The following is a 26,346-nucleotide window of genomic DNA, read 5'->3' as shown; positions in this document are numbered from 1 at the left end:
CAGAAGCAAAGGGAACGGGAGCAGTCCGCAGGCAAAGCGACGTCGGACCATTTACCTTGGGACGTTACCTGGACGTCGTCTGCGAGAGCGGACGGACGGTCGGAAAAAAGGGAAACCGCCGGAGAGAAAAAGAGACAGTGAGACGGACGGGACAAGGGACGCGGGACGGCGAGGCTGCCGGGAGTCGGGGAGGAAGGACGGGTGCAAAGACCACAACCGCATCGCCCAAAGGAAATGCGGACACGTAGTACGGCACAAACACGTAAGACACGCGGCACAAAAACACACAACGGGATGACATCCGATCGGAGTTCCGTGAGAGAGAAGGCGGTGAAAAATGAGAGAACGACATTCTGAATGAAGCGGATGGGATGTTTTTCTTCTGGGAAGCGCAAGATTGATACATTTTGGTTCATTTTGGCATTTCCTAAAGGGGTATATATATTTGTATGAGCAAAAACTAAGGCCATTTTTATAACCGGTACAGGGGTTACAAACCACTGCACCGGACCACTAATAGTACAGATTACATACAAATAGGTACTTTTTCTCTCTTTTTGTTGTTGCTAAATGAAAGTGAAAAAAAAAATTATACACCAGGTGAATTATTTTATTTGTTAGGGTCATATTAAGGTTTTTCTATTTCCCTCATGCCCGTGCCCTCGTGTAGGTTTTGGATCAAGGGACTGAGTTAAAGTCGTCCGTTCAGGAGTTTGAGACTTCTTGTGATTCAATGCTAAATTTAATTACTCTTATTATTCATTGCATTATTATTATAACTTAAGCCAGTCTCTTACGACTTTGTTGCCTTTTTTGCCTATATAGTTTTTCTCTCTAATGTCTTTATTACATGTTTTCGCTGGAGTGCCGGATCTCATCTCGTTGCATACAATGTTTCACAACGTTGATATCGACGACCATAAAATACTTTTAATTCCATTCTACTATCACACTATTTGTACACGTTTTTATTGTGCGACTTTGCGTTTTTTATATCTTTCAGGACAACGTTTCTGGTTTCTCTATTCTACAACATTCAATTCTGGCACAGTAGGTAAAATAGTGGGATAAAACGGGATGCCTTTTCTTATGTCTTCTGTATCATTGGTGGCCTAATGGTAATTACTGGTTGTATTTTTAATCCTATGCAGCGTATTTTGCCTGTGATGAGGTGCACCAATTTCTGGCCAATTTTGGGCTTTCGAATAATACATTGATTCGGTGAGACTCATGGGACGTTATTGAGGTTGAGAAGTTCAGACCTTGACAGAAACGGGCAGTCGGTTATCTCTGAAGGCCTGGAAGGGGAAGGTTCGAGGCTGCTGCGTGGCTTTCCGGACGGGCGCCAGGTTCCCCGAGAATTCCAGGTGCAGCGGCATGCCCTCCGGCAGCTTTAACATTTCGAGAGGAAAAAAAAGGAAGGAGCCGGTAAAGGGGAAAAATCGGCAGGATTCGCAATCTTTCTCGGAATTCTCACAAGAAAGTCGGACGACGGTCGTACGTTTTCACTATTGAGCCGGAAAAAAAGTCACTCCAAAGATTTATGATTCGAATGTAAGCAAAACGATTCGAACGTCTCACTTTGATTCTTAAAAAAAATATATCTGAAAAAAAATATACAATTTTCTCAAAGGGAGCATTGTGAAAAAAATAAAAAGATCTTTTAAGTGTAAATGTTGAGAAAAAAGGTAAAATATTGATATCGTGATGAATGAAAATGTCATTTCAACTTCTGAATTCCTAGACAAAATTATACAGAAAAACAAAAAGACAGCAATAAAACATGTAAAATCAGAATTTAAAATGTCCCTTAAAAATGTCTAGGAAAAGCTAATAATTCTGGAAAAAGTGGGGATCGCTATGGATAAGAAGTTAAAATGTTTACTATCTTTTATGAATTCTGGGTAAAAAGGCTCACACAAACGTTACTTAAGACGACATTTTGGGGTCATGTCATCGGCGTGTAAAGCACAGAGCATTTGAACAGAAATCTCTTTTGAGCGAGGGGTAAAGATGGATTTTGGCAAAACGAGCCGACCTTTTCTTAAAAATCAAGAAGATACCAAAGTGATTCAAGTGCCCTGCGCTTTATTCTCCTATACCTAAACGGGATAGGAGCAAGCGGCGTACGCCGCCTTCACGCGACGGGGCGAGGTCGAAATCATCGACGCCGTTCGGTGCCAATGATGGAGCCGGTCCCGACGTACGTACAGTCGGTCTCGGCAAAGTCTAAACGGCGGCCGAGCCCCTCAGAATCCCCCCGACGACGACGGCGGTGCCGACCTCGATGTCTCGACTCCGCGCCGCCTCGGCGAAGTTCTCGTGCAGTTCCAAGGTCTTGTCGGTTTTGTCGTCGGTCATGCAGTAACAGCGCAGGCGGCCTTCGCGCGCTTCGTTCATTTTGGCAAAGACCACGAACTTGGCCATGTAAGGCACCGCCATCAGTTCCCGGTACAAGAGATTGGCGAAGGTCACCGCCTCTGCCGTGCGGGGGCAGTCCGACAGCCAAAATCTGAAAGACGGCGTCGTATCGGATAGCATATTCAGATTGGAAACACGTGCTCTTTAATTTCATACGAGCCATACGTAAGCCCTTTGTATTACCAATGTACTAAAACCATATTACGTAACATGCCCGATGATGAAGTTGATCACAATCAAGTACTGTGGAACCTGGGTTTTCCAACGCCTCTCAGTTCGAACAAATCGGTTCTCGACCAAAAATTTAGAGAAATTCTTGCTTCGGTTTTCCTTCAAAAAATCGGAGTTCGAACGCCGGTACGCTAGGGTGCGATACTTAGCGGCGTACGGGTGTAGATTGCCCCCACCCCTCGTAAAGAACTGTTATGACGTGCGCGCGCACTTCTTTTTGCTTTCGCTTTAGATATCGGTGAACGGAGTGTTTTAGCCCCTAACTATGCCTCGGAAGAAGGTCGGTGCAAGCGGCAAAGTTGCCACAGGTGAAAAAAGAAGAGTAGTGCCTACAACTATTGCATTTAAGAAAGAAATAATAGCAAAATATGAAGAAGGTGTGCGAGTTTCCGATCTTGCTATACATACAGCATGGCTTCTGCTGAGCACCACAAAGGTAAGAAATCCTATTCAGAATTATTTTCTTTATCCTTTAACCGCTCACCACTTTTTGTGGGGACCCGGGTGCTAAATGACATGTAAACGACCTGATTTTTTTAGTTGTACACGTTCATGTTAGCGTCATCTTTCGTACGGAAGATGACGCGAACGCGAACGTAAGATTAGCCTGGGTTAGCTTTACGTTAAATATTCAAGATAAACATTCAGGGTGTTGGAACGGATTAAAACAATTTTACATTACTTTTAACGGGAAAAACGATTTCGGTGATCGAACAAATCGGTTTTCGAACAGGGTTCTGGAACGGATTATGGTCGAGAACCGAGGTTCCACTGTACTATGTAGCGATGCTTTCATGAGAAAATGAAGTTCTAAGTTTGTTGGTTGGAATTTGACCTCATTTTCTTGTGCCTGTGCCTTCATTGTGTCACAAAAGCAAAAGTTTTTCCTCGAGAAAAATATGCCACAAGTGATGTCATGTGTTTCCCTGTTTTTGCCAGCATGATCCATATGACACACATCACAGGGGCAAAAAGGGACGTTTTGACACAGACTAATGGTTGCAATTGTACTGGAATCCCTCTTTCATGTTTGAGGGAGCAGAACCTCTGCGGTGCACGAAAATCTGTACCAAAATGTAACTAAATATTAGGTTTTTTTAAAAGCCCTAGAGGGCGCTCCTACCTGGCAGAGACGTTGGTGGTGAAGTTGGCGCAGCCGTTTGCATACATGAGTTTGGTGGTTCCGGTGATGTCTTCCCACTGAGCAGATGCGGTCCCACCTAACGCACAACATACACACAGCGCCATCATTCGACGCCCCCTAGTGGTGTAAAAATACTTTGTTCCAGGTTTAATGTTTATTCCCGGACGGCTTCGAATTTCTCAGTTAGCCCGGCTGCTCACCAAGTCACCAAGTGGCTTAACCACTTTGACCAATTAATACGTAAAACCGATATGGCGACCGGCTTGCTTGAACGCTGATGTTCTTCCGATGACATCGCAGCTCAGGATGTCAAAAACATGCCGTCTTCAAAATCATTGGAATATACCGTGAAACTTCGATAGATCGGACGCCAAACCTTTCGCACGTTTCCGAACGCAGGTAACGTCACCCGGTCGGAAAAGCAGAAGGGGAAGCCACGCACCGATGACACTGCAGAGGAGTCTGAGACTGGTGGTGTCGCCCTGGCCGGCGTCCCGGGGGCTCTCTCGCCACGAGGGCGGCAGCGGGATCCGCAATCCGATGGGACGGTGAAATTTGCGCCTGCGCGGCTCAATGGTCACCACCGGGCTGAAGGTGGCCTGATCGCCCAGTTGTCGGGTCAGCATTTCGTCGGGGATGGGCTGCGCCTGTGGAGAACAGAAACAAGGCGCTTACCACTATCCGATTTCCATAGTTGACGCGTTATATGGATAGAGGGCACACCGCCCAAAACCCGACTCTCTCTCCTTCCACCATCCATTTCTCACTATCTACTTCTCTATCCCTACATCTGTCACTCTACCAAACCGTCTCCTCTCTCGATGTTTCACTTACCACCGCTTTCTACCTCTCTCTCTCTCTACCTCTCCCTTTCTGTCTCTACAACTTTCTGTCTCTCTCTGACTCTCTCCATATAGCTCAATCACTTTTTTCTCTCTCTATCCCTCTGTCTAGAATTCTTCCTATAAAAATATCGTAACAACATATAGCTAGATAGATAGACCACCTCGTGATCACGTAGATAGCGAGTTGTGTCTCTGTCTAACAGCGCTGAAGCCAGGAAGCTCCGGGTAGCTCCACGTTAGCGTCCGGGATGCTAGACGTGAGCCACGTTTCCGTAAAACACAGCAAACGGCACTCCCTGTACGCTTTAATGTTTTTCACCGGCACAGCCAGTTCCTCGGTCTTAATTGGTAGAGAGTTCACATTTACCATGATTACTGACAGTACCGAAGGCTTGTAACGCAGCTAGCCGCGTAGCCTTAGCTCCGGCTCTGCATCCACGATAGGGCCCCCTCATCACGCCAGCACGAGAATTCTTCAGGGCAAGGAGTTGATACCTCAAATAAACGCATTTTTGTGCGTTAAAAGCCATACCCACAGGATGGAAAGTCATCCAAAGTGTCGTTGTCAAACGGGACCAAAAACACCAAAGATAGAAGCGGACAATTAAAACAATAAATCACAAAAAAAGCGAAATAACACGGAGCTGCTGGAAATATATAATATATAAAAAATATATCTAATATATATATAATATATAATATTAAATATTGCACTGGTAATTTTTAATCGTTTTCCCCGTTGTTCCTTTGTGTGTATATTACGAAAATACCACAAAGACACCACAAAACCACAACAAAATTACTCAAAAATTAAATATCAAGTGTCGTTCTTCAAAACAGGGACCTAATATACTAGTCTGTTTCATTGTTCAAAGAAAAAAAAAATTCTCCAGGAATGCTAGTAAAAAGTTTTTTTCAACATTGATTTAGGATCTAGTATCAGTATAGTCACACAAACGCCGTTACCAGTCTTTGCCAAAGAGCAAGATAACAAGTAACACCGAAAAACAGCAGCGATCAAATGACAATGTCGGATCAGGAGGATTCTCCTGCTACCGGTAACCATGGAAACCAATACTATCTGTTTCGTGTGGGGCGGCAAACTCCTTCCCAATAAAAAACAGTCCGGAGAGGCTTAGGTGCCACCAGGCGGTGTGCGACACGGGTATTTCAGGGATCCCTGAACCATAATCATCCAAATAAGCACAACTGTTTGCCAAAATGGAAACAAGCGCAATAACCAAAGGTAAGGAGTTACCTGAAGCCCCAGCCGGACTCTTTTTGTGACGGCCGTCTCAGGAAAGATGGCCTCCACGTTGGGCACCAGCTTACTGCTCAGCCGCCCGCCCTCCGGGCCAATCAGATCGCTCTCTTGCTGGATGCGGGACACCACGGCAAAGTAGAGAGGGAAGTCGGTGGAGATGATCCGACGGATCCTCTTCTTTTCCAGTTCTTCGTGACTTTCCAACTCTGCGGAGAACGGAAGCCGTAAAAAAGCCAGTAATGGACTCGTAAAAGTGCCGATCTCCCTCCGTGTCCTCGTTTTATCGCCGAAGATCGTAAAGGAACAGGGTCTGACCTTCATCCATTCCGTTGAGGATAGTTTCTAGAACTTGGTCGCCGTAGCGATTGCGATGTTCTTTCCAGACCGAGCCGTTCTCGCTGCGGAGGACCACCAGCTCGCGGTCGCCTCGGGCCAGCGAGGCAAAGTGGGGGATCTCCACGATCACCGGCCTGACGTCGGACAACGAGAATGGCCATATTTTAGACAGCTCGTGCTTTTGCTACTCCTAACCCAATCTCCTTAACCCCTAAACCTCTAATACTGTCCCCCTTAACCCTTACCTCTTAAGACTAACCCTATAACCCCTTAATTCTGACCCTTACCACTAAAACTCTAATAATATTACCCATTACCCCTAACTTTTTGCCCTTACCTCTAATCATACCCCCCTAGCTCCTAAACATCTAAGACTATACCCTTAACTCTAATCCTATCCTGGAACCCTTACTCTAAAATCACCTCAAAACACGTACCCCTAAACCTATAACCCCTAAATGAATCAGGTCTAGCCCACTTATCCTTACGTTTGACGCTTACCCCTAAACCTCTAACCCCGTCCCTTTAACTCCTAAATCATTCATCTTACCCCCCTAACCCTTCCCTTTGACCCTATCCCCCTAATCCATTTATGCAGTCTCTCAAACGCAGACCTGGGCTTTTTGTTCCTCAAGTCCTGCATGATTTTGAGGTTTCTCTGCTCCGCTACAGGAAAAAACTATTGCCAGCTTGCTAGCAAACTGATAGTTGGTATCAGCTGAGTGAAGAAGAAACACCTCCATGATCATGCAGGCGATCAGCTGGACCCTATCTCCTGACCCCCTAACTAGTAACCATTTGCCCTTACTCCATCCTCTTAAGCCTCTAACCCTACCCCTTAACTACCAACCTTTATCCCTAACCCTCTTACCCTATCCCTCTGACTCCTAAACATATCCCCTAAACCCTATCCCGTTGACCTCCTAAACCATTCGTCATATCCCCCTAATCCTTGCCCCTAACCCCGACCCCTGAAAGCCTGGCCCTATTGACGTAACCCTTACTTCTAAACCCTAACCTACATTTTTTTACATTACTTCTCTGATATTGATCAGGCATCCCTGCAATTTTCTGAAGCCAAGGTGGACTGACCCAAGGAACTGCATGCTAGAGGGCCCCAGCGAGATGATCCGGCTGGCGAGCCCCTCGCCCTCCACCAGCGGAGGAGGCGTAGTCAGTTTCTGGGGCTTGACCAGGCGGCAGGTGATGCGGGTGGGTGCGGCGCAGGTACGCGGGGGGATGATCACTCGTAAGCCGTGGTGCCGGCTGCCTCGCATGGAGCCCCCTCGGGCGTCCACCATGAAGCTCACCAGGAAGCTGCCAGGAACCATGGCACACTCACCGCCACATTTGGTGGATACGGTCATACCTCTACATACGAGCGCCTCAACGCACGAGAACTTCCACATACGAGATGTACTCGGAACGAAAATCTTGCTCGACGTTTGACAGAAAAGCCAAGTTACGTGTATTCCCGGAGGCTACCACTAGAGAGCGCTCCCCGCTAGCATCGGCCCGTCCCGGTTTGTGTTTACCGTATTTAATCTCCTTATGGTAACCCGCAGCCACGAGTTCCGAAAAGTGTGTTTTCCGAGAGAAAAAAATAGGTTGTGAAGCAGGAAATAATAGTCTTCGTGCGAGACACCTAGCTCAGAAACTTCTATTTGAAGGCTACTGAAACAGAGGATGTCATCAAGGCTATAAAACTGCCCAACAACTATTCATAAGAAAATAATAATAATAATAATAATAATTTCCTTGTATTGTCATTCTGTGTAACAATGTACACAGAACGAAATGTCGATTGCACCTGACCCGTTGTAGCGAGCCGATGCAGCCGCAGCCAACAGAGGGCGCCGCCGACCACTTTTTAAGTCTTAGGAATGACTCGGCCGGGGCGCGAACCCGAACCTCCCAGTCTCAAAGCGGGCGCCTTACCATCTAGGCTATGGAGATACTTTGGTTATTGTGCGGGAGAAACAGTCACAAAAAGAAATTGCTTTCTTTCTATAAGGATCGAAAACTTGAGGCAGCGCCTGGCCCAATCAGAACGGACCTCAATATCAGTCATAGCTGGTTTGAGAACTTCAAAAAGAGGACTGGTTCTGTGACACCGTGGAGTCAGCGAGTGCAGGTTACAAAGCCACAGAGGAGTTTTTGCAGCCTTTCACTTCATTCAAATAAAATAAAGGAAAAACACTATGCTGAAAAAGTCTTGGTGCGTTTGTTTATCTTATGTTATATAAACAGTCTTGTGTCCCGAAATCCCATCTCATCACAAAATTGCATTTTCTTAATATCATTATTACTGTATTTCTACGTTGAATTACTATTTGAATGTGTTTTTAGGAAGCCGGAACGGATTGGTTAGTTTTCCTAAAGGAAAAAATGTTGTCGTGACGCGAGCAATTCAAGATACGTGCATCCTCCTGGAACAAATTAAGCTCGTATGTAGAGGTAGCGGCGTATGTAATATATAGGATGGCTCACCCGGTGTGAATGGGGCTGGCCACCGGACTGACGTTGTCCGAGGTTTCGGTGGCCGGACTGCTCGGGATGAGAGAATCTTCGTCGTATTCCTTCGGCAACGGAATCGGCGTGTGCTGCGCGGTCAGACGAGACCAAAATTCGCTTGTAATGGTTTTTGTGCAAGAGCGATCGGAGCAGGGTCTGACACACCTGGTCTAGAAGAATAGTTTCCGGCGACACGCAAGGGATCCGGGGAATGGCCGGGGAGTAGGGCCTGTGCGAGAATACAAAAAGGGAATCTTGTTTTTTGCAGAGTGGAAAATATATCTGGGAATTTACATATGTCATTTTTAATCTCGCGGGTGCGTTTATCGATTTTGAAATCTCGAGTGAATCGCGAATATATTGTTTTTTGAGACAAATCTCTCCCCGTACAGACAGCAATGACGGTAATATGTAGCTTCCATTTTTCAGTTGCAGGAAGTTTTTCCCATTACAATTTACCACTCGGAAACTATCTGGCCCCTAGTGCCCAAAATGGATACGTAAAAAATGTAGTTTCCGTTTTTAGTCGGAAGAAGTTCTTCACGCTGGGAAACGGGACCTTGGTTTTTTTGCGCGGCCCCAGAAGTGAAACGTATTCCTCGCATTAATACACATTTCACAGTGCCCTGTTTTGGTGTCGCGTGCGGGTGTCCTGTAGGGGGCGACGGCGCTTCATAGGACGTGCAGATTAATGCCGGCAGCAGTTAATCACGAGGGAAGTAAATATGGGGCGTCCTTTTTAAGAAGACTCGTGGAGAAACAGGGCAACAATTTCAAGCATTTGCAAGCACTTCAGCCAAAATTCAAGCCCTTTTCAATCCTTGAAAACACATGAACATTCGAGCATTTTGGAGGATTTCGAGCGGCCGTATAAACCCGTGCGGGATAACGGGACTGACGTTGTCCCCACGCCGCCTTCAAAATCTCGGAGGGTCTTTTTGGGGGACAGGAAGTCCTCGTCTTGATCTTTGAAGTCGTCCAGTTTCAAATAGCGAGCTCCGTCCAGTCCCAGTAACTCGTCACCTGCAGAAGAAGAATGTTGTTGAACGGATTCCGAGGAGAAGAAAAGAAAGAAATAACACTGTCGAGACAGACAACAACGGCACTTTGATGAAAATATTGCCACAATGTTTTTTATTTCACACAGGACAACTGAAAATGGAGTCCAATCGACCGCAACTGGCAAATGCAGAATTTGGCCGACTATAAACCGCGCCCTCAAAATATCCCTATTTGAGCTATTTAATTTATATCCAATGGCAGCACAGGGAGCAGTGGTTAGCGCGTGTGCTGCACAGTTCTAAGGTCTTGAGATCGAACCTTCCTGTGTGGAGTTTGCATGTTCTCCCCGTGCTTGCCTGGGTTTCCTCCCACATTCCAAAAACATGCATGTTAGGTGAATTGGCCGGTCCAAATTGTCCCTAGGTGTGCTAGTGTGTCCCTGTGTGCCCCGCGACCGGACGGCAACCGGTTGAGGGTGTCCCCTGCCCACTGCCCCCAGATAGCTGGGATGGGCACCTCCGCATCCCTACTGAGGTTAAGGGCTGCAGATCATGGACGGTTGTATGGAATTTATATCCGAGGCATCATTTCTAATTCCTGTTTCCTTTTTTTTTAGCTGCGCCTTGTAATCCAGAAAATACGGAATATTCAATGATTGTCGGACACAAACGCACACGATTGTTTCTGTGTAAGAGTAAAGAGCCGTTATTAAAAAAGGAAACCACGGATCGAGTTTTGTATGAGCTGCTTATGAACAAAGACAAACACGATTGTTTCCACGAGGAGATTAAAGTGACAGTGTGTAAAAATTCACCGATCGAGGACGACGTATCCGAGATCGGAATCGGCAAAAATCGGAAGCTCTATTCCGCCGATTGAGACATAGGATGCGAAAAACGCCCGAAAAAAAAGAGCAGCTGGAAAGAGCCAATAGCCGGAGTCGGTCAGTGTCGGCGTAAGCGGCTAATTTTATCGGCTCGCGGGAGAAGCTACGAAAAAGGCCTAATAAGAACGACATCAGCAAGCGGAAACCCGTAGCCTGCAGACCAGTGGCTAACATGGGTGGCTAGAGAAGGAAACGATTGGAGAAAAAAGTGGTTGTAAAGAAAGCACCGCTCGGAGAAGTTGTCAGGTGTCGCTAAATGATGGTTCGGGCTTCCATAGTAGCCAAACTTGTTTGCTTTTTACAAAGTTGTATAAAATAATTGTGAATAAAAATCATCATGCCAATGATTTCAATATATAGACCTATTGAAATGAAGTATTTTACGCCACTAAGGTTTGCTCCGTAATACACACTGTCGCTTTAAACATGAAAGATATAGAAGAGGAAAGCATAGGTTGAGACAAACACAGATACAGCGGTACCTCAACATACGAGCTTAATTTGTTCCAGGATCGACAAAAACGATCTCCAAGATATAAAAGTTTGTGACGAGAGAGTCGCAGTAACGGAGGTATGGGCGTGGTACTTGATGATACGTGAGCACTTCCTGTTAACTTCAAATAAAACTTTCAGTTTTTATTCATCACTTTGGTTTGGCTTTTAGCTGTACTTGCAAGGCTTTCACTTTCTTCAGAAAAAACAGATCACGTCCATCTTTTTCATGGCCTAATTCAAGAACTTTTTAAGGACTTTCAAGGACCGTTCTTTTTCAATCTTTCCGGTACCAGAAAAGAAAAAATATGAGATCCGCAACTATATCTGCAATTTATATATGCGATTTTTAATCTCGTTTGTGCATTTATCAAGAAATACGATTTTTTTTTACATGTGGTGTAAATGGCAAAGATATTTGTGGATCTGAACCATACGTATTTTTTAGACAAATGTCTGTGTTCAGTAAAATGTAACTTCCATTTTCGGTCGCAAGACGTTCATCCCGTTCACCGCCGGGAAACTCGAGCTTTCTTTTTTTGCAAGGCTCGTCATAAATGTCCACGATCAATACGTGCGCCGATACACAATTTATAGTGCTTAGCTGTAGCATGCACCTGTCCTGTAGGAGGGAATGACGCTCCAAAGGACAACGACATACAAACTAATGCGAGCTGCCGTTAATTACGAGGAAAGAAATGCCGTTGCAAAGCGAAGCCAGCGGCGTCGGCCTCGTTTTGAAGCAGATTTCTAGAGAAACATGGCGACAATTAGAAATATTGACAGGCTTTTTACCTAAATGTCAAGCACATTTGAATCCTTGACAGCCTTTTCAAACCTGATAAACGTATCAGAGGAGATTTGTCTCTGCCTCCTATTCCAAATGTTATGAAAGTTTGTAGGCATGTGTCGATTCAAAGAGCTGTAGTGAGCGGTTTCGAGCGCTCTCTGGTGGTAGCCTCCGGGAACGCTCGTCACTTGAACACGTGGGGCAGATTCGTCTGCTACGCGGAAATGTCTTAGTTTAGAGGCGCTCGTATATTGAGGCGTGAAGGCATTTCACAGAGAAGAAACAATTGATCAAAATGAAGCCGGACGACCACACGAGTTGACTTTTGAGATTGGGGAATAAAAAGATGGCTGGCGTCGAGGAACTGATGGGCAAGACGGATGCAAAATAAAGAAAACAGAGCGTTGCGCTGGACAGCTATCGCCGCAACAATGACTCCTACCTAACGTGAGCTGGGCCACGCCTACAAAAATGGAAAGACAATCGTTATCGTTACAGTCGAGTACAAGCGCGACAACGGTGAGGAATCCCATTCCATGACGGCTTTTTAGCATACCCGTCGACTTTCTCCGTCTTTGAGAGCTTTTTTCAGCATTTGGAATTGTGTAAAAGTGAATAAGAAATGGAATTGATTGATTGAAGTCATTTCAGGTGCGTCTCTCAATGTTTTGCACGTCTTGAAAGAGAACTAGATTCCCATTCTTCCTCCAAAAAAGTTCCTTGAGCTATCATGGTGATCGTTTGTGCAAATCTTTTATTAAATGCGCTATAGGGTTAAATCATTTGGTTTGGCCCTTATAACACCTTTATTTTGTGAGTTTCAAACCATGAATCTAGATATTGCTTATGTTTAAGGTCGTCCTGTTGGAAGGTGAACCTGCGCCCCGTTCTCAGGTCCACTCCGACAGATCTTCTGCCAGAATCACCCCAAATTTGCCTCCATGTTTCCATGAACTCAGTCCCCGCAGAAGAAAATCATCCCCAGAGGATAATGCTGCCACCACCATGTTAGACAGTGAGGGGCAGGGGCGTTTTCAGGCTGATGTGCTTTGGAGTCGACACCTTGTTCCACATGTAATTGTGACTCCCGAGAGGCTTCTTGCATATGCCAAACGGGCCTAGTTATGATTTTTTTTTTTCAGAAAGAGCTTTCTTTTTGCCACTCTTCAATAACCAGCAGATTTATGCAGAGCACCGCTAATAGTTGTCCTATTTACAGATTATCCCAACTTATCTGTGTAAGTCTGTAGCTCCTCCAATGTGATCGTGGGCCTCTTAGTTCCTTCTCTGATTATTATTTACCTAGTGTTTACTATGTTTGTGTACTGTAATGCTAAATGTAATTCACCCTGGTCATCCTGGAAAGGGGATTACCACTTGTGAGGTCCCTTCTCAAGGTTTCTTTTTTCCTCACGCTGAGGTTTTGAGTTGTTCCTTGCCCGCAGGTTGGTTTAAGATCAGGTCATTGTGTAAGTGTACAGTCCTTTGAGACATTTTTGTGATTAAGGGTGTCAGAAATAAATTTGACTGGCTTTGTTCGAGCCGAAAGCTCGGAGGGTCGGCCGGATCTTTCGCAAGGCGGTGAGGTCGACAGGTACGATCGGGCCCCGCCTACCTTCATCCTCAGAGACGTCCAAAATTTCGTCCACCGTCTCGGGAAAACTCATGCGGTGCTTCTCGCTGCTGATCTGTGAGACCAAAAAAGATAGGAGACGGAGGAGACGCCGGGATTCGGCTTTGGCTCTGGAAAAAGTATAGACTCACCGCCGAAACCGATTCCTCCGTCACTAGTTTGAGGACGTCCATCACCGAGATATAACCCAGACGCTTGGCTATGCCCAGTGGGGATGTCCCGTTCTGTTTTCACACCCAAGCACGACAAAAAAAGAAAATGATGTATATATACCTCAAAATATCAAGAATTGATGTTTTTGCAATGTTCTTGTTTGTTCACGGCCGGCGGGTCCAAAATCCGGCACGTGTTCCGATTCTTAATGGCCATAAAATGAATAATATGTGGCCCACCAGGAATATTCATTGCAGTATCAAATACAATAAAAAATTCACCATTTGACCAGATGATGGCAGTAGCGTTTTTGACCACTTAGCTTTCTGTGAGAAATTTAACCGACCCCATTTCCGACATGGCCACTGTACATTAAAAAGGAAAGTTGATTGCGAGGGCCGCCTCATACAGGTTTTTTTTCACCCAAATCTAAAACAACTGCGTCTGCCCAATTTGCCAAGAGGCTCTTTTCAAAGAATATAAGGGTTCGCACACCTTTTTCATGGCAAAATTCAAGCACTGTTCAAGCACTTTTAGGGCCATTTTTTCATTTTTCCTGTACCTTTAAAGATAAATAATCCAGCACCGATCAAAAGAATTTTTTTTATTTGTATGACGAAAATAAAGTCGCTATCTTGCTGCAAGTACATACTCAGTGCAATCTGCTCTGACAGTATCAATGATCTTTTTGTGTCAACGGGCTGCTCTTAACTGTCACAAATTCTGCCCTTCTGTTTCACAATGCTACGGCACACCTGTTTACAAAGACAGAAAGGGTTCTATATGTGTTGGGTACTGATGGAGTTCCATACAGAAGACAAAAAAGAAAGAAAGTACCGCAAGCATAAAAAGCAGAGTAATAAGCCAAATTTCGACTCGCTTTAAAGATGATTTGTTCTGAAGCAGAGTGCATTCAATCTTTCACTTTTGCAATCCGGAGATGGAATAAGAGCTTGCTCTGTCCACTCCACGCATCGGCCCGGTATTGCAGTACCTCCGGGAACGGTGCATTCGCAATGATCGCAGCAAGGCTTTAGGGCAAGGACCTTAGCTTGGCCTTTTGGCTGAGAGTATGTGTCCCGGCTCCTAGGCTTTGTAGCGTATTATGAACTGACCGATAACAGATAATGGATAATGAATAACGAAGATAGAACAATAACCCTTAAAAACCCCAAACCCCCTGACTGGGATCCCCTGCAAAACATGAAATGACCAAGTCATTGGGAACCTAATGTTTGATTATTATCGATAATAAAAAAAGAAAATCCGAGGAGTCGTTTGGTAGCCGAAAGAGCCGAGCCGAACGAGGCGCTTCTCCAAAAAGAGACCGATTTCCCAAGACTGGTCTGATAAAGCTGTGCTCTCGGATGTGACGCTAGGGGGCAGTAACGCTTCACAGGACAATAGGATAATAAAGACTCGAGCCACCATCGGGCTCCTATTTTTCTTCATTTAAAAGCGGTCAATCGAGTCAGACTGCCAGGACACACGGCAATTGAAATCTCCAGCACCCAAAATTTTCCTGACCTTGAAAACCCCAACATAAAACTTTGAGCATTTTCAAGGATGACAAGCAAATGTACGAACCCTGAATATACTATCAGGAGGCACCGCCAGACCCCAAAAAGCGAACTGGAAACAAACGCTGTGAAAAGGCGAGGCGACCGGAAGCTGTTTTAAGGGCACAAGGGCGCTTTTTTCACGAGAGTCAAACGAAAAGGCTACAAAGGCGAGCGACGAGGTGGGGGCGCTTCGAGGGAGACTGAATTTATGAGAGAGTGAAGAATGCCATCGTCCCGCACGCCTTTTTAGCTTAGCTTGACGCTATTTGCGGACTTACGGACGTAATCTCGTTGGGTTGGGCTCCGTTCTTCAACAGTAAAGTGACGATATCGGTGTGACCCTGTTGAGCTGCTTGGTGCAAAGGAGTGTAGCCCATCTAGAAACAAAAAAAAAAACAAACATCAATATTCGGGAAGACACTCCTCTGAGTTAGCGCAATTGGCGAGCGTACCCGTGTTTTGCTATTGACGTGCGCCTGCTGCTGCAGTAGGAACTTGACCACTTTGATGTTGCCATAGTGACAAGCCACATGGAGCGGAGTGTAGCCCATCTGGGACAAAAGAGGAGACAATTGCTTATTTGTTACAGACTGTATTCAAAAATTGCTCAAAAATGTTCCGGCGCTTTTTCTCCACTCAAACCGAGCATCGAGACAAACGTTTGTTGAAAAACTCGACACGATACCGACATCGGATCGAAGGACTTTCAATAAATACATTCATCGTCGGATACAACCAAGAGTAGTTTCTCTCGTCGTTTTTTTTTTTTTTTTTTGCCTTTATCTTTCCGTTTCCTCCGTTCGCTGACATCCAACTCTGGTCATTTCAATGAAAATGCTAAAACGAACGCCTTTTCAAATGTCATCTATGCAACAGGCGTTCTAGATGATGATCCGTTATCTCCGGTCGACGATCGCTGCGAGCGGGGGCCAGCAGAGCATGTGTTCAAATGAGGGCGGGCTACCATATTGACTGCCATCAACAGATTCATGTGCAAGAAAACGTTACCTGCCTTTTCTCTGCGAAATAACCTAGCGAATGTCAAATCGCATTTGCAGGCCATTATCGCTATCTACTGTTAAGTGGAATTGACCCTCAGTTATTTTTGTTTGGAAAAGGCCTGCCACCCGCTGAAAACAGGACCCACTTTTGGGTCCCGACACACGAGTCAAAGAACACTGGTCTCGTGGTGAGGAACCCGGGTTCCTTTCCCATTGCATCTGATGTTTTGCAATGGTGGACAGTGATATTTTTCCACAAATACGCCAATATACTCCCGTGAAACGCAAACATAAACCATGAGGTTTTTTTAGGTTATGGAAAAGGGGCGCGCAGGGTTGGGGAGGGTTACTTTAACCTGATTACTTTCAATGACTTTTGGATGACTCCAATATTAAATATGCTCATAAAAGACAAAAGAAACTAAATAGGAATAAAATGAATCCATTTTGTGCAGGCGTGGGGAGGAACGGAATACATGGAACGGCAAAAATGATGTTGGCAAGTGGTTTGGATTTATTTTCATTTTGTTTCTGTGGCGTTTGATGTTCGTTTTGCCGGAGAGCAAAGAGATCAAAGCCAGGAGAGAAAGCTTACCACGTGTTGTGAGTCATCATTTTATTCCTATTTCGTTTCTTTTGCCTTTTAATAGCATATTTAATATTGGAGTCATCCAAAAGTCATTGAAAGTAATCACGTTGAAGTAACCCTACCCGAGCACGCTACATGAAGAAATGGGCTACTTCTAGGGTTACCCGCGAAGCGGCATAAACGGATGCTCCCTGCTTGACCAGCGTGTCGGCGATGCCCACGTGGCCCTCTTGCGCCACCAGATGGAGAGGGGTCAATCCGTTCTGCAAAGACAAGACGCGTTGAGAGCCAAAGAAGAGAGGGGAGGGCCGCTTTTCGGGATTACCTTGTTGCCCAGATTGACGTCGGCCTGCTTGGAGAGCAGGAGCGCCACCATGTCGGGACGTCCCTCCTGCGAGGCCAAGTGGAGGGGGGTGACGCCCTGCAGCGATTCGGCGTTGGGCCAGGCGCCGTTCTGGAGAAGGCAAGCCGCCACCTCCAACTGGTTCTGCTTGGCGGCTATGTGCAGTGGCGTGTAACCGTTCTGCACGCAGGAGACATCAAATTCCCACCTTCCGCATGGATCGTATCTTAAGCCGATACCGGGCCGAGGGTAGTTCGATTCCCGGCAAACGCTTGTTTTATCAACGCTGAACTTGAAAGGGGGCTTTGAGGTGCTACGTCGGAATTAACACCAGAAGTTGCGCAGGCGAGCCATTTTGATGTGTTTTTGCTCGGGAGTTGAATTAAGTATGTGATTTCAATGATGGAAGTATTTTTACACCACTAGGTGTTGCTTATCTCATACGCAGTAAGGATTGCTCTGAGAAATGTGATCACATTTTCCTAGGAAAAATGAGGAAAAATGGGAAAATAAGAAAGAATGTCTCCTTAAAATAATTCAACTCGTCTCAGGTAGTTTGGCCTCGAGCGTTTGGTTCGATCGAAGTCAATTCCGAATCTTAATGTTCGCTCGCATACTGTTCATTGGCGTTCCACCGTTGCATTGTGGTCTTTGCGGTTCTTACCCGGGCGGTGCCGTGCGCCGATCCTCCTTTGCTCACCAGGAGTTTAACCACATCCAGGTTGTTGTGGTGAACGGCCACGTGAAGCGGCGTCAGACCGTTCTGAAAAACGACAACGACAAAAAACAACACACAAATAGGATATACATGTTCGAGAAGCACATCGGGCAAACTAGGACGGCCCCGTAGAAATAAGACCCCATCAAGATCATTTGACTGGAATATATACGATATAGAACTACTTGTTAAAATTTCATTAGAATATAATTTGATTTTCTATTGAAGTTATTGGTCGTGTCTCCTTTCTACCTTTTTATAATGTGCACGAAGTACTTTACCCTAATCCGTCGGTGTTGTGATTGTACAGGTATATGAACTTTAGCCAGTTACATTGTTTTGTTGTCGTTTCAATTTCAGGACTGTGCTGACAGCAGAAGCTGTAAGATCGACGCTTGCCTTTTAATTTTCTCTACCGGCGTACCCTTTGCGACCCGTCTTTGTCTTTGATTCATCCTGGGTGTCCGGAACGAGATTATCACTTTCTAACTTCTGCCCGTGTGCGTGGCACTTTTTGTTAATTACCTCTACCAAAGCTGTATAATGTTATTGACACAAGAAATATATGATGCGTGTTCCGATTTGCATGCGGTCAAGTCCGATCTAAATACAAAAACAGGCCGGGATTCCGTTCAACCGACCTTGCCGGCAGCGTTGGGATTCGCTCCTCTCTCCAAAAGAAGTTCTGCTACGTCCACTTTGCCGTATTTGGAGGCGACGTGGAGGGGAGTGAAGCCTTTCTGCTCCGGTAAGGGGAAAACAAAATGGACGCAAATAGTCAAAAGCAGTACTGTATTTGGCGGACTATAAGCCGCACCTAAAAAGCGTGCTCCTTATAGTCCAGTTCGATGCGTTACCGTCTTTGTGCAATAATTGATGAGTTGATAGATTTGAGCGCCGAGCACGATCGTATAACAACGGTGGCACAGAATCCTAACCTCTAGGCCACTAGGGGCACCAACGGTTGTCCCCAACCGCATATCATTGGATGCAACGAAAACTGAACCCGGGTCGCAGCGGGAAGCGTGCCGGATCCTTTCCACTAGACCACTAGGGATAGAGACATTGCGCGAAGAGGCGTTATCTCGTTATCACATGGTTACATTAGGCCTCTCCGATATTAGATAGACGACTTGAGCCGACCCGCTAGGTTGCTTTGGCGTTTTTTTTATCTCAAAGCACTCTTGCACACATTATACAGGTCGAACCAGTAAAGAGTCTAACGTAGTCACATGGAATAGTCGGCGTGTCCCCCAGAATCTCGCGTGCTCGGTAAACACTTTAGCAGTCGGCGGTACCGTACTGTACCTTTTCTGTCACACAAACCGCTTTTTTTTCCGACATTTGTATCCTTAGTGGTCTCTACCGTGGTGAGTCAGGACCCAAAAGTGGGTTGTAGACCAGTTTTCAGCGGGTCATGGGTCTTTGTCTCAAAATATGAGTCCATAAAACTCCTCACCAGTAGATGGCAAACTTCTTCCTGTTCAGTCAGTCGGCGTGTTTAAGTGGGACCACATCACCTCTTGTTGTGCTTTCGCTGGTTTTATTTCCCTTTCCTGTCCATACTAACGCATTATAGTGCTCCCCGCTGTGATCCGGGTTCGATTCCTGTCGCATCCAAATGTATTCGGTAGTGATCCGTAATATATTCCGGTTGTTCAATCAATGCAAAAACATGGCATTTTTTGATGAGTTGTGTAACCAGGACCCTAAGTCGAGTTTCAATCGCATGCGCTTTGAATTAGTTTTCTTACTTTGGTCATTTTGGCGTGCTGCGCTCCGGCATCTAAAAGGACGCGAACGGTGTGTATGTGGCCTTCGCGGGCGGCGATGTGCAAGGGCGAATGTCCGGCCGTGGTGACCCAATCCGGGTTGGCTTTGTGTTCCAGGAGGAGCTTGACCAGTTCTTTGTGGCCTAGCCTGGCGGCGCAGTGGAGCGGGGTCTGGTCGTCCTGGTAATGCCAGAAAAAGACTGAGAAAATACAACGACCGTGCACAAAATCAAATAGGTTATTAGTATTTTTTATGGCCAAACTCAAGCACTTTTAAGGGCAGTTTTATCAGAAGAACATTTTTATTTTGAAGAGGAAAATTATAACTGAAGGGGCTGTCATCAATTCCTAATCCCAAAGAGGAGAACCACCAGGAAAAGTACGTGTGTGTGAGTGCGCGGAGTCAAACTTTGGAACAATTGACAAGACCAGATCAAACGATGTCCAAGGATTCACTTGTTCTGATTTAAATACGCAAAAACATTCCTGGCGGAATACAGAGATGAAGAATATGGGTAATACGAGGGATAGGGAATAGTGCGTCTAGAACTATGGTTAACTTTGTGTTATATCATAACTGTTATTATTGATATCATTACAATTGTTGTTATATCATTGGTATATTTGGTGGGGAAGATGAAGGGGTAGGGAATAGAAGCATTTGCTTCTGACTACCCCTTTTTTAAACATATTTTGTAACATTATTTTGTTGTTGAGTGATTGTTTTTGTTCCGTTTTTATTTTAATGTTCGAATCAAGTTTTCATCCATCAATCCATTCATTCATTCATTCATTCATTCCAAGAAAATCGCCTATTTGCTGCTAGCACATACGTTGTTGCTATTTTGAGCTGTTCTATCTATGATCTTTTTGTATCAATGGGATGCTATAAACTGACATTAATTCTGCCATTCTGCTTGACAATGCTAGGTCACACTTGTTTGGCTCGCTTGTCTCTATAGGTCTATTGGGGAATAACGGTGTTCAATAAAGAAGACAAAAAAAAGGAAGACCCCACTGTTGGTATAAAAAGCTAATCCTAACCACGAGACCAGTGTTCCTCGCCTCATGTGTCGTGACCCCACAATTCCTCTCATTCGGACACCTTTTAAGAAAAGTAATCCAAAGTAGAGTCAATTTAATCTTTTAATCCGTCAATAGCGTGTTTTTCAGAGGATGTGTATGTGTCTTTTTTGCATTTCATCATTTCTTCAAAGCACTGAGAGTTACTATTTTTCATTTTTATTTTATTGTTCTGCATTTTTAGCGATTTTGTGTCGAGTGTGTGAAAAGCTAAAATTGTTTTGTATTTTACAACCTTTTTTGTAGATCTGTAAATAATCTTTATCAATGTTTCATAGGTTTTTCAGGGATGAATAGTTGGATGCAGAAAGTGTTATCATTATTGATAATATATCATTAGAAAAGTGAAAAAATCGGAAAGAGTCGGCTCTTCTCGGTTTGCCGAGCCAAAAGATCTCGGTTTCTAAATAGAGCAGTGTAGGGGGAAGTGACACTTCACACAACAACACCTTATGTTTTGAGAGCGGGCGTTTCAGGGTTATTTTCACGTACTTTTGTTTTTATCTTTATATTTTGCCTGCTCTATAGAGTCAGACTGACAAGAAACATAGCAATGGTAACAATTTCAAGCATTTTCAAGAACTTCACCCAGAATTCAAGCATTTTCTTGACCTTGAAAACACGAAATGGAAAGTCAAGCATTTTTAAAGAGCTCGAGCACCCGTACAAAGCCTCGGTCGGCTGGTGCAAGTCCATGCGTTTCTTGGACGCGCTCGAAAAGATTGTTCTTTTTCATATTTTCGGGCTTGGCGTCTGGACTGCACTCCAATTAGGCCTATTCTTAGTTTTACCGTTTTGATGCTCGACTGACATAGAAAAAAAACTGCGGAGACGGTAGAACGTCTCTCTCCAGCACCCCCTGTGGCCCCCATTTTTGGAACCTAATGTGTTTTGCCCGGAATGATGCAGCCAACTTTTAAGTAGACATTTTTCTTATGCTACCCGGGAAACAAAAAACTTGAAATCAGCTAAATGTTCTACCAATGGAGTGAGATTTGTTGGGCTCTGGCATTTGATTTTCCTTCCACAGTAACTCCACGGCTTTGTATTTCCAAGCTGCGACGACTGGTAGCGAGTCGCAAAGAAGACCCGGGTACCTTGGCCTTGGCGTCCACTTGCGCCGAATTCTGCAGCAGAAAGAGGGCGACTTCACAGTGTCCCGCCCTGGAGGCCATGTGGAGGGGCGTCTCCACTTTCTGAAGGCAGGCGATTCTTGAAACGACACTCGATATAGCACGAGGATTATTGCTGTGGAGAGCTTCTTACCACATTGGAAGCATTGGGTGAAGCTCCTCTCTGGAGAAGGTTCTTCACGATGTTCAGGTGACCCATGAAAGCCGCTACATGGAGAGGAGTCAGGCCGGACTGCGCAGACACACAAAATATTTGGTCTTTCATCCGTTCGTCCGTTTTCCGGAACGCTTATCCTCATCGGGGTCCTCGGAGCCCATCCCGGTTGGCTTCTGGCAATGGGCAGGGGACACCCTCAACTGCTTTCCAGCCAATCGAGACGGACAAGTCACTCGCCCATTCCCATCCTGGGACAATTTGGACCTGCCAATTCACCTGACATGCATGTTTCTGGAATGTGGGAGGAAAGACGAGTCCCCGGAGGAAACCCCCGCAAGGAGGCCGGTAGATGAACGCGGTCTACCTAACGCCTCGGCCTTCGTGCCGTGGGTTTTGTTTTCGTGAGATGCGAGGAATTCAGAATCGGACGGATTAAAAGCAACGGCTCACCTCGGTCACAGCCTCTAAGGAAGCAGAATGTTTGAGCAGCAAGTCCATTGAGCGCATGTGGTTCTTCTTGCAGGCGATATGGAGAGGCGTGAAGCCGTTCTGCCCATAGACAAAAAGCCCAAAAGGAGAAACTCCATTAAGAAAAAGTGGAGGGACTTTTTAAGCTGTCAGAATGCAAGGTGCACATCAGATTTTCTGGCATCGGGAGTAAAAATACTGCCATGGTGAGGTAAGCGGTAACGCCTTTTCATATGTCGTCTGTACAAGTGGCGTTCTAGTGGCGGAATGTCGGCGCAGTCGCCACTGCGATTTGGCCGTTCGAAGCGGCCATAATCATCGAACTATGATATGCCCTGAGTGTATACAAGTGGATTCCTTATTCATGAATAAACACGGTAGTCTCAATTCCATGTGCCTTAAACTCTGGTGCGCCTTACGTGTGAAAACTCAAAAACAAAAGACTATTTTTTTGTAGTTGTAAAAAAAGGGTCATCCGATGTCTAGAAAGCATCATTAAAAAAAACCGAGGCAGGTACCAGAGCTCGAGCATTGGCCTTGGCCCCCTTGTCCAGAAGAACTTTGGCCATGCGATGGTGACCGCAGTGGGCCGCTACATGAAGAGGCGTGAGATGGTCCAGCGTGATGTCGTCGATTTCCGCGTTAAACTGGAGCAACTGCCGGACGCAGTCCATGTGATCCCCCTGAGCTGCCATGTGGATCGGGGACAGACCGTTCTAAAGAGGAAAAACACAACCGCGGCTTTTGATGACCGGACCATGGATACGCCGGACGTGGTATCCAAAGACCGAATGGGGAACGGAGACGGTAGAAGACAGTCACCGTTTTTCCCACAGACAAAACGACTTCTAGTACCGTAAATACTGCATTGCTTATGAGTGACTCCCTAGAAATAGCCACATGCTAAAAGACGTTTGTACTCAAAATATAAAAACAATGCATACCTAAACAATAATGACTTCATTGTGTAGATAATAATGAAAGAAATCTAACATTTTGAAATGGTAAATGTTCTGCATTTCTATAGGGTATGTCCTTCTTGACTCAATGGTTGTTGTCACCGTTTTCCACTTTCAAACGAACTTTATTTTCCGATAGACTTTTATCCCTTCAGAGTGTTTATATTCTACTTTTTACCCCCGGAGTGCCATGTCTAATCTCCTTGCCTACAATGTTTCAAAATTTCCATCTCAATGCCGATAAAGACTATTTGAATTGTAGGCCACCCATCTTTGGCTTCATGCCTGGATCATTTGAGAGTATGCGTTTGCAAATGTTTCTATGGTGTCCTCAAAGGTGGCTTTTGAAATTTCTGCCCCATTTGGGATTTTGCCTGCGTCTTCTCGTGGAGGGCGGTGGAAAGGGCACCTTGGTTTTGGCTCCGAGGGGAGCGCCGTGTTCCAGCAGGATCTCGATGACGCGGACGTGGCCGTTTCGAGCCGCGCAGTGAAGCGGAGTCAGTTCGTCCTGCGGACCCAAACGCACAAAATCGAGACCTGAGCAACAAAGCCGGACGCTAGAAAAATAAATTCAGCGGGGGAGGCCGCAGGTGGTGATGGTGGGGTCTGGGGGACACACCGAAAGAAGAAAATGCTCGGAAAGTGTGTCACGCCGGCGTCGGTGGGGAAAAAAGGCTGGCCTCTGACGCCAAATCAATTATCGACTCAATAGAATTCAAGAAAGAAAGTGAATACGGGGAAAAGAAAAATGTAGAAGCAAAAAGAAAGAAAAGAGAGGGATAGGTAAAAAAAGCGAGGCAGTAAAAATAAGAAAAACCTTGAAGTTAAAAATAAAGATGGAAGGAAAAGGGAAGGAGAAAGAAAGAAAGAAAGAAAGAAAGAGGGAAAATGAAAAATAAGAATCAAGAAAAAGAAAGACACAATAAAGGACAAGGGGAAGAGAGAAAAAACAGAAGGTTTGAAGGAATTAAGAATGGAAGAGAGAAGTAAAAAATCAGAAACAGGACACCAAAAAAAAAACGGCGGAAGAAGTAAAAACACAAACCTTGAAGGAAATAAGAAAGGAAAAGAGTAAGAAAAAAAGTAAGAAAAAAAGTAGGAAAAGCGGAATGAAATAACGGTAGAGAGTATAGAATGATGCAATGAAGAAATAAAAGAAAGAAACCAATACATTGAAAAATCAAAGGAAGGAGCAAACAAGCAAGGAAGCTGGAAGGAGAGAAACAAAAAAAGAAATACAGAATGCAGGAAATAAGAAAGGTTGAGAGCAAAGAAGGAAAGAAGCACGGAAACAAGCAAGGTAGGCCGAGAGAAAAAAAAAGGATGAAAAATAAGAGGGGAAAGAAGTAAAGAGAGCAAGGAGGTGAGGAAGAAAGGAAGGAAAAGGATGGAGCGTACCTTCGTTTTGGCCTGGATGTGGGCTCCTCTGTCCAGCAGGAGTCGAAGCATCATGAGATTTCCCCTCCTGGCGGCGATGTGAAGCGGCGTGATGCCGTTCTGAGCAAAAGAAGAGTCACAAGCCGGTCGTGAGCGACCGATCCAAACGGCCCTCCACGTCGCCTCCGAACCCACGAGAAGTCCGGGGCGAGAAAAAAGCCTCTCGACCTTGGGGGTGAAGTTGACGTTGGCTCCTCGGTTGAGCAGCAACTGGGCCACGCTCATGTTCTCGTAGTGGGCCGCGATGTGGAGGGGCGTGAAACCCGTCTGCAAAAAAAAAAAAAAAACATGGAAATACTCAAAAAGTCAGGAAGGCGCCTTTTATAACAAGTCGTCCAGGTACTGGAGGAGCGAAGCGCACCGCGGCATCGCCGGATGATTTCTTTTTCTCTTTCCACAACCAGTATGAAAAACAAATCAGACGGATACAAAATGGCTAAATATGAGATTGTCCTTCGCGATCTCGGTCAAAAATGTTTCTTCCGATCGATCAAAATGCTATATTGGATCATTTTGCCTTTTATAAAACTTGTCTTCTTATTTTGCGAGAGGATCGAGCTCACAATAGGCGAAAATAGGAAATAAAGGATTTCTCGAGATTGAAAATGTCGCGTCCGAGGGCTTTGGAATATAACACGGTACATCGCGTATGAAGTAGGTGTCGTTACGACCTGGAAAAAGAAAATGTTGACATTTAGCGAGGTTTGGCCTTTCTGGAATATTGACAAAGTAAATGGGGTCACCTTGTCTTACACAAAAACATATTTCTTTTATATTCGACCAAAATAGAAGATCACTGAATGCAATAAATGCATCATCACAACGACTTCATAGAGCCCCATTTGCGCGTGTGGGTACGTGAAACGACTCAACCGATTTTCATTCCATTTACACAGTAGTACTTTAGGCTTTCGCTAGGTTTGGTTTCAGGACAACATCCGTAAATATCTGTTTATGTGTGGTTGGCTTTCGTCAAGTCTAGCGCCCTCCGGCAGACCGATCGGGTACCGCGGCCCAATCCACCGTTTTTTTTCTTATCAACGTCAACGATTTCTGTCGCGGTTCGGAGCTAAGAAAGGATTCAGCCGTCGGAAGGCCGCGGAAAGAATCCCGTCCTCTTTTTCGGGAAGGGGAAAAACATGAAAGAGCGCCGGACCTTGCTGAGAACGTCGGGATTGGGGTCGTTCTGCAGGAGGACGGCGGCGGTCCTGGTGTCGTCGTTGCGGGCGGCGATGTGCAGAGCGGGAAGGCGAACTTTGCCTTTGCTGCCGTAATTGATGAGGAGCGCCACCACGTTCTCGTGGCCCTGCTGCAGCGCCACCGCCAGCGGCGTGAAGCCGTCCTGGAAAACAAAAGCGTCCCCGTCTTTATCCTTCTTTACGCTTTGCGTCCCGATTCGGACGATAGAAGGAC

General features: G+C 45.4%; 1 protein-coding gene and 1 pseudogene across 7 annotated transcripts in view; one reads left to right on the top strand and one right to left on the bottom strand.

The window, feature by feature from the left end:
* The window catches only part of LOC148349978 (uncharacterized), a 66,789-nt gene that overhangs the window by 23,597 nt on the left and 16,846 nt on the right, over window positions 1-26,346 (bottom strand). For 4 of the 7 annotated variants that reach the window (XM_088319706.1, XM_088319703.1, XM_088319709.1 and 1 more), the window contains exons 6-33: window positions 26,090-26,275; window positions 25,102-25,200; window positions 24,895-24,993; window positions 23,906-24,004; window positions 23,056-23,253; window positions 22,520-22,618; window positions 22,046-22,144; window positions 21,877-21,975; window positions 19,679-19,876; window positions 18,566-18,667; window positions 17,871-17,969; window positions 17,189-17,386; window positions 17,028-17,126; window positions 15,726-15,824; window positions 15,552-15,650; window positions 13,690-13,782; window positions 13,541-13,613; window positions 12,368-12,388; window positions 9,655-9,778; window positions 8,921-8,984; window positions 8,732-8,844; window positions 7,334-7,558; window positions 6,221-6,375; window positions 5,900-6,111; window positions 4,239-4,443; window positions 3,776-3,872; window positions 2,284-2,512; window positions 1,263-1,391 (exon numbers count right to left, since the gene is read on the bottom strand). In XM_088319706.1, the coding sequence (XP_088175832.1) occupies window positions 1,263-1,391; window positions 2,284-2,512; window positions 3,776-3,872; window positions 4,239-4,443; window positions 5,900-6,111; window positions 6,221-6,375; window positions 7,334-7,558; window positions 8,732-8,844; window positions 8,921-8,984; window positions 9,655-9,778; window positions 12,368-12,388; window positions 13,541-13,613; window positions 13,690-13,782; window positions 15,552-15,650; window positions 15,726-15,824; window positions 17,028-17,126; window positions 17,189-17,386; window positions 17,871-17,969; window positions 18,566-18,667; window positions 19,679-19,876; window positions 21,877-21,975; window positions 22,046-22,144; window positions 22,520-22,618; window positions 23,056-23,253; window positions 23,906-24,004; window positions 24,895-24,993; window positions 25,102-25,200; window positions 26,090-26,275 (3,612 nt within the window). The remainder of the gene's footprint in view (window positions 1-1,262; window positions 1,392-2,283; window positions 2,513-3,775; window positions 3,873-4,238; window positions 4,444-5,899; window positions 6,112-6,220; window positions 6,376-7,333; window positions 7,559-8,731; window positions 8,845-8,920; window positions 8,985-9,654; window positions 9,779-12,367; window positions 12,389-13,540; window positions 13,614-13,689; window positions 13,783-15,551; window positions 15,651-15,725; window positions 15,825-17,027; window positions 17,127-17,188; window positions 17,387-17,870; window positions 17,970-18,565; window positions 18,668-19,678; window positions 19,877-21,876; window positions 21,976-22,045; window positions 22,145-22,519; window positions 22,619-23,055; window positions 23,254-23,905; window positions 24,005-24,894; window positions 24,994-25,101; window positions 25,201-26,089; window positions 26,276-26,346) is intronic. The other 3 variants (XM_088319707.1, XM_088319704.1, XM_088319708.1) reach the window with 2 other exon arrangements.
* On the top strand, window positions 14,582-14,727 carry LOC148349979 (U2 spliceosomal RNA; annotated as a pseudogene).

Source organism: Urocampus carinirostris, chromosome 16, assembly GCF_059441175.1.
Source record: "Urocampus carinirostris isolate Australia breed hairy pipefish chromosome 16, RoL_Ucar_1.0, whole genome shotgun sequence".
NCBI classification, from domain to species: domain Eukaryota; kingdom Metazoa; phylum Chordata; class Actinopteri; order Syngnathiformes; family Syngnathidae; genus Urocampus; species Urocampus carinirostris.
This window is presented reverse-complemented; position numbering and strand designations above follow the sequence as displayed.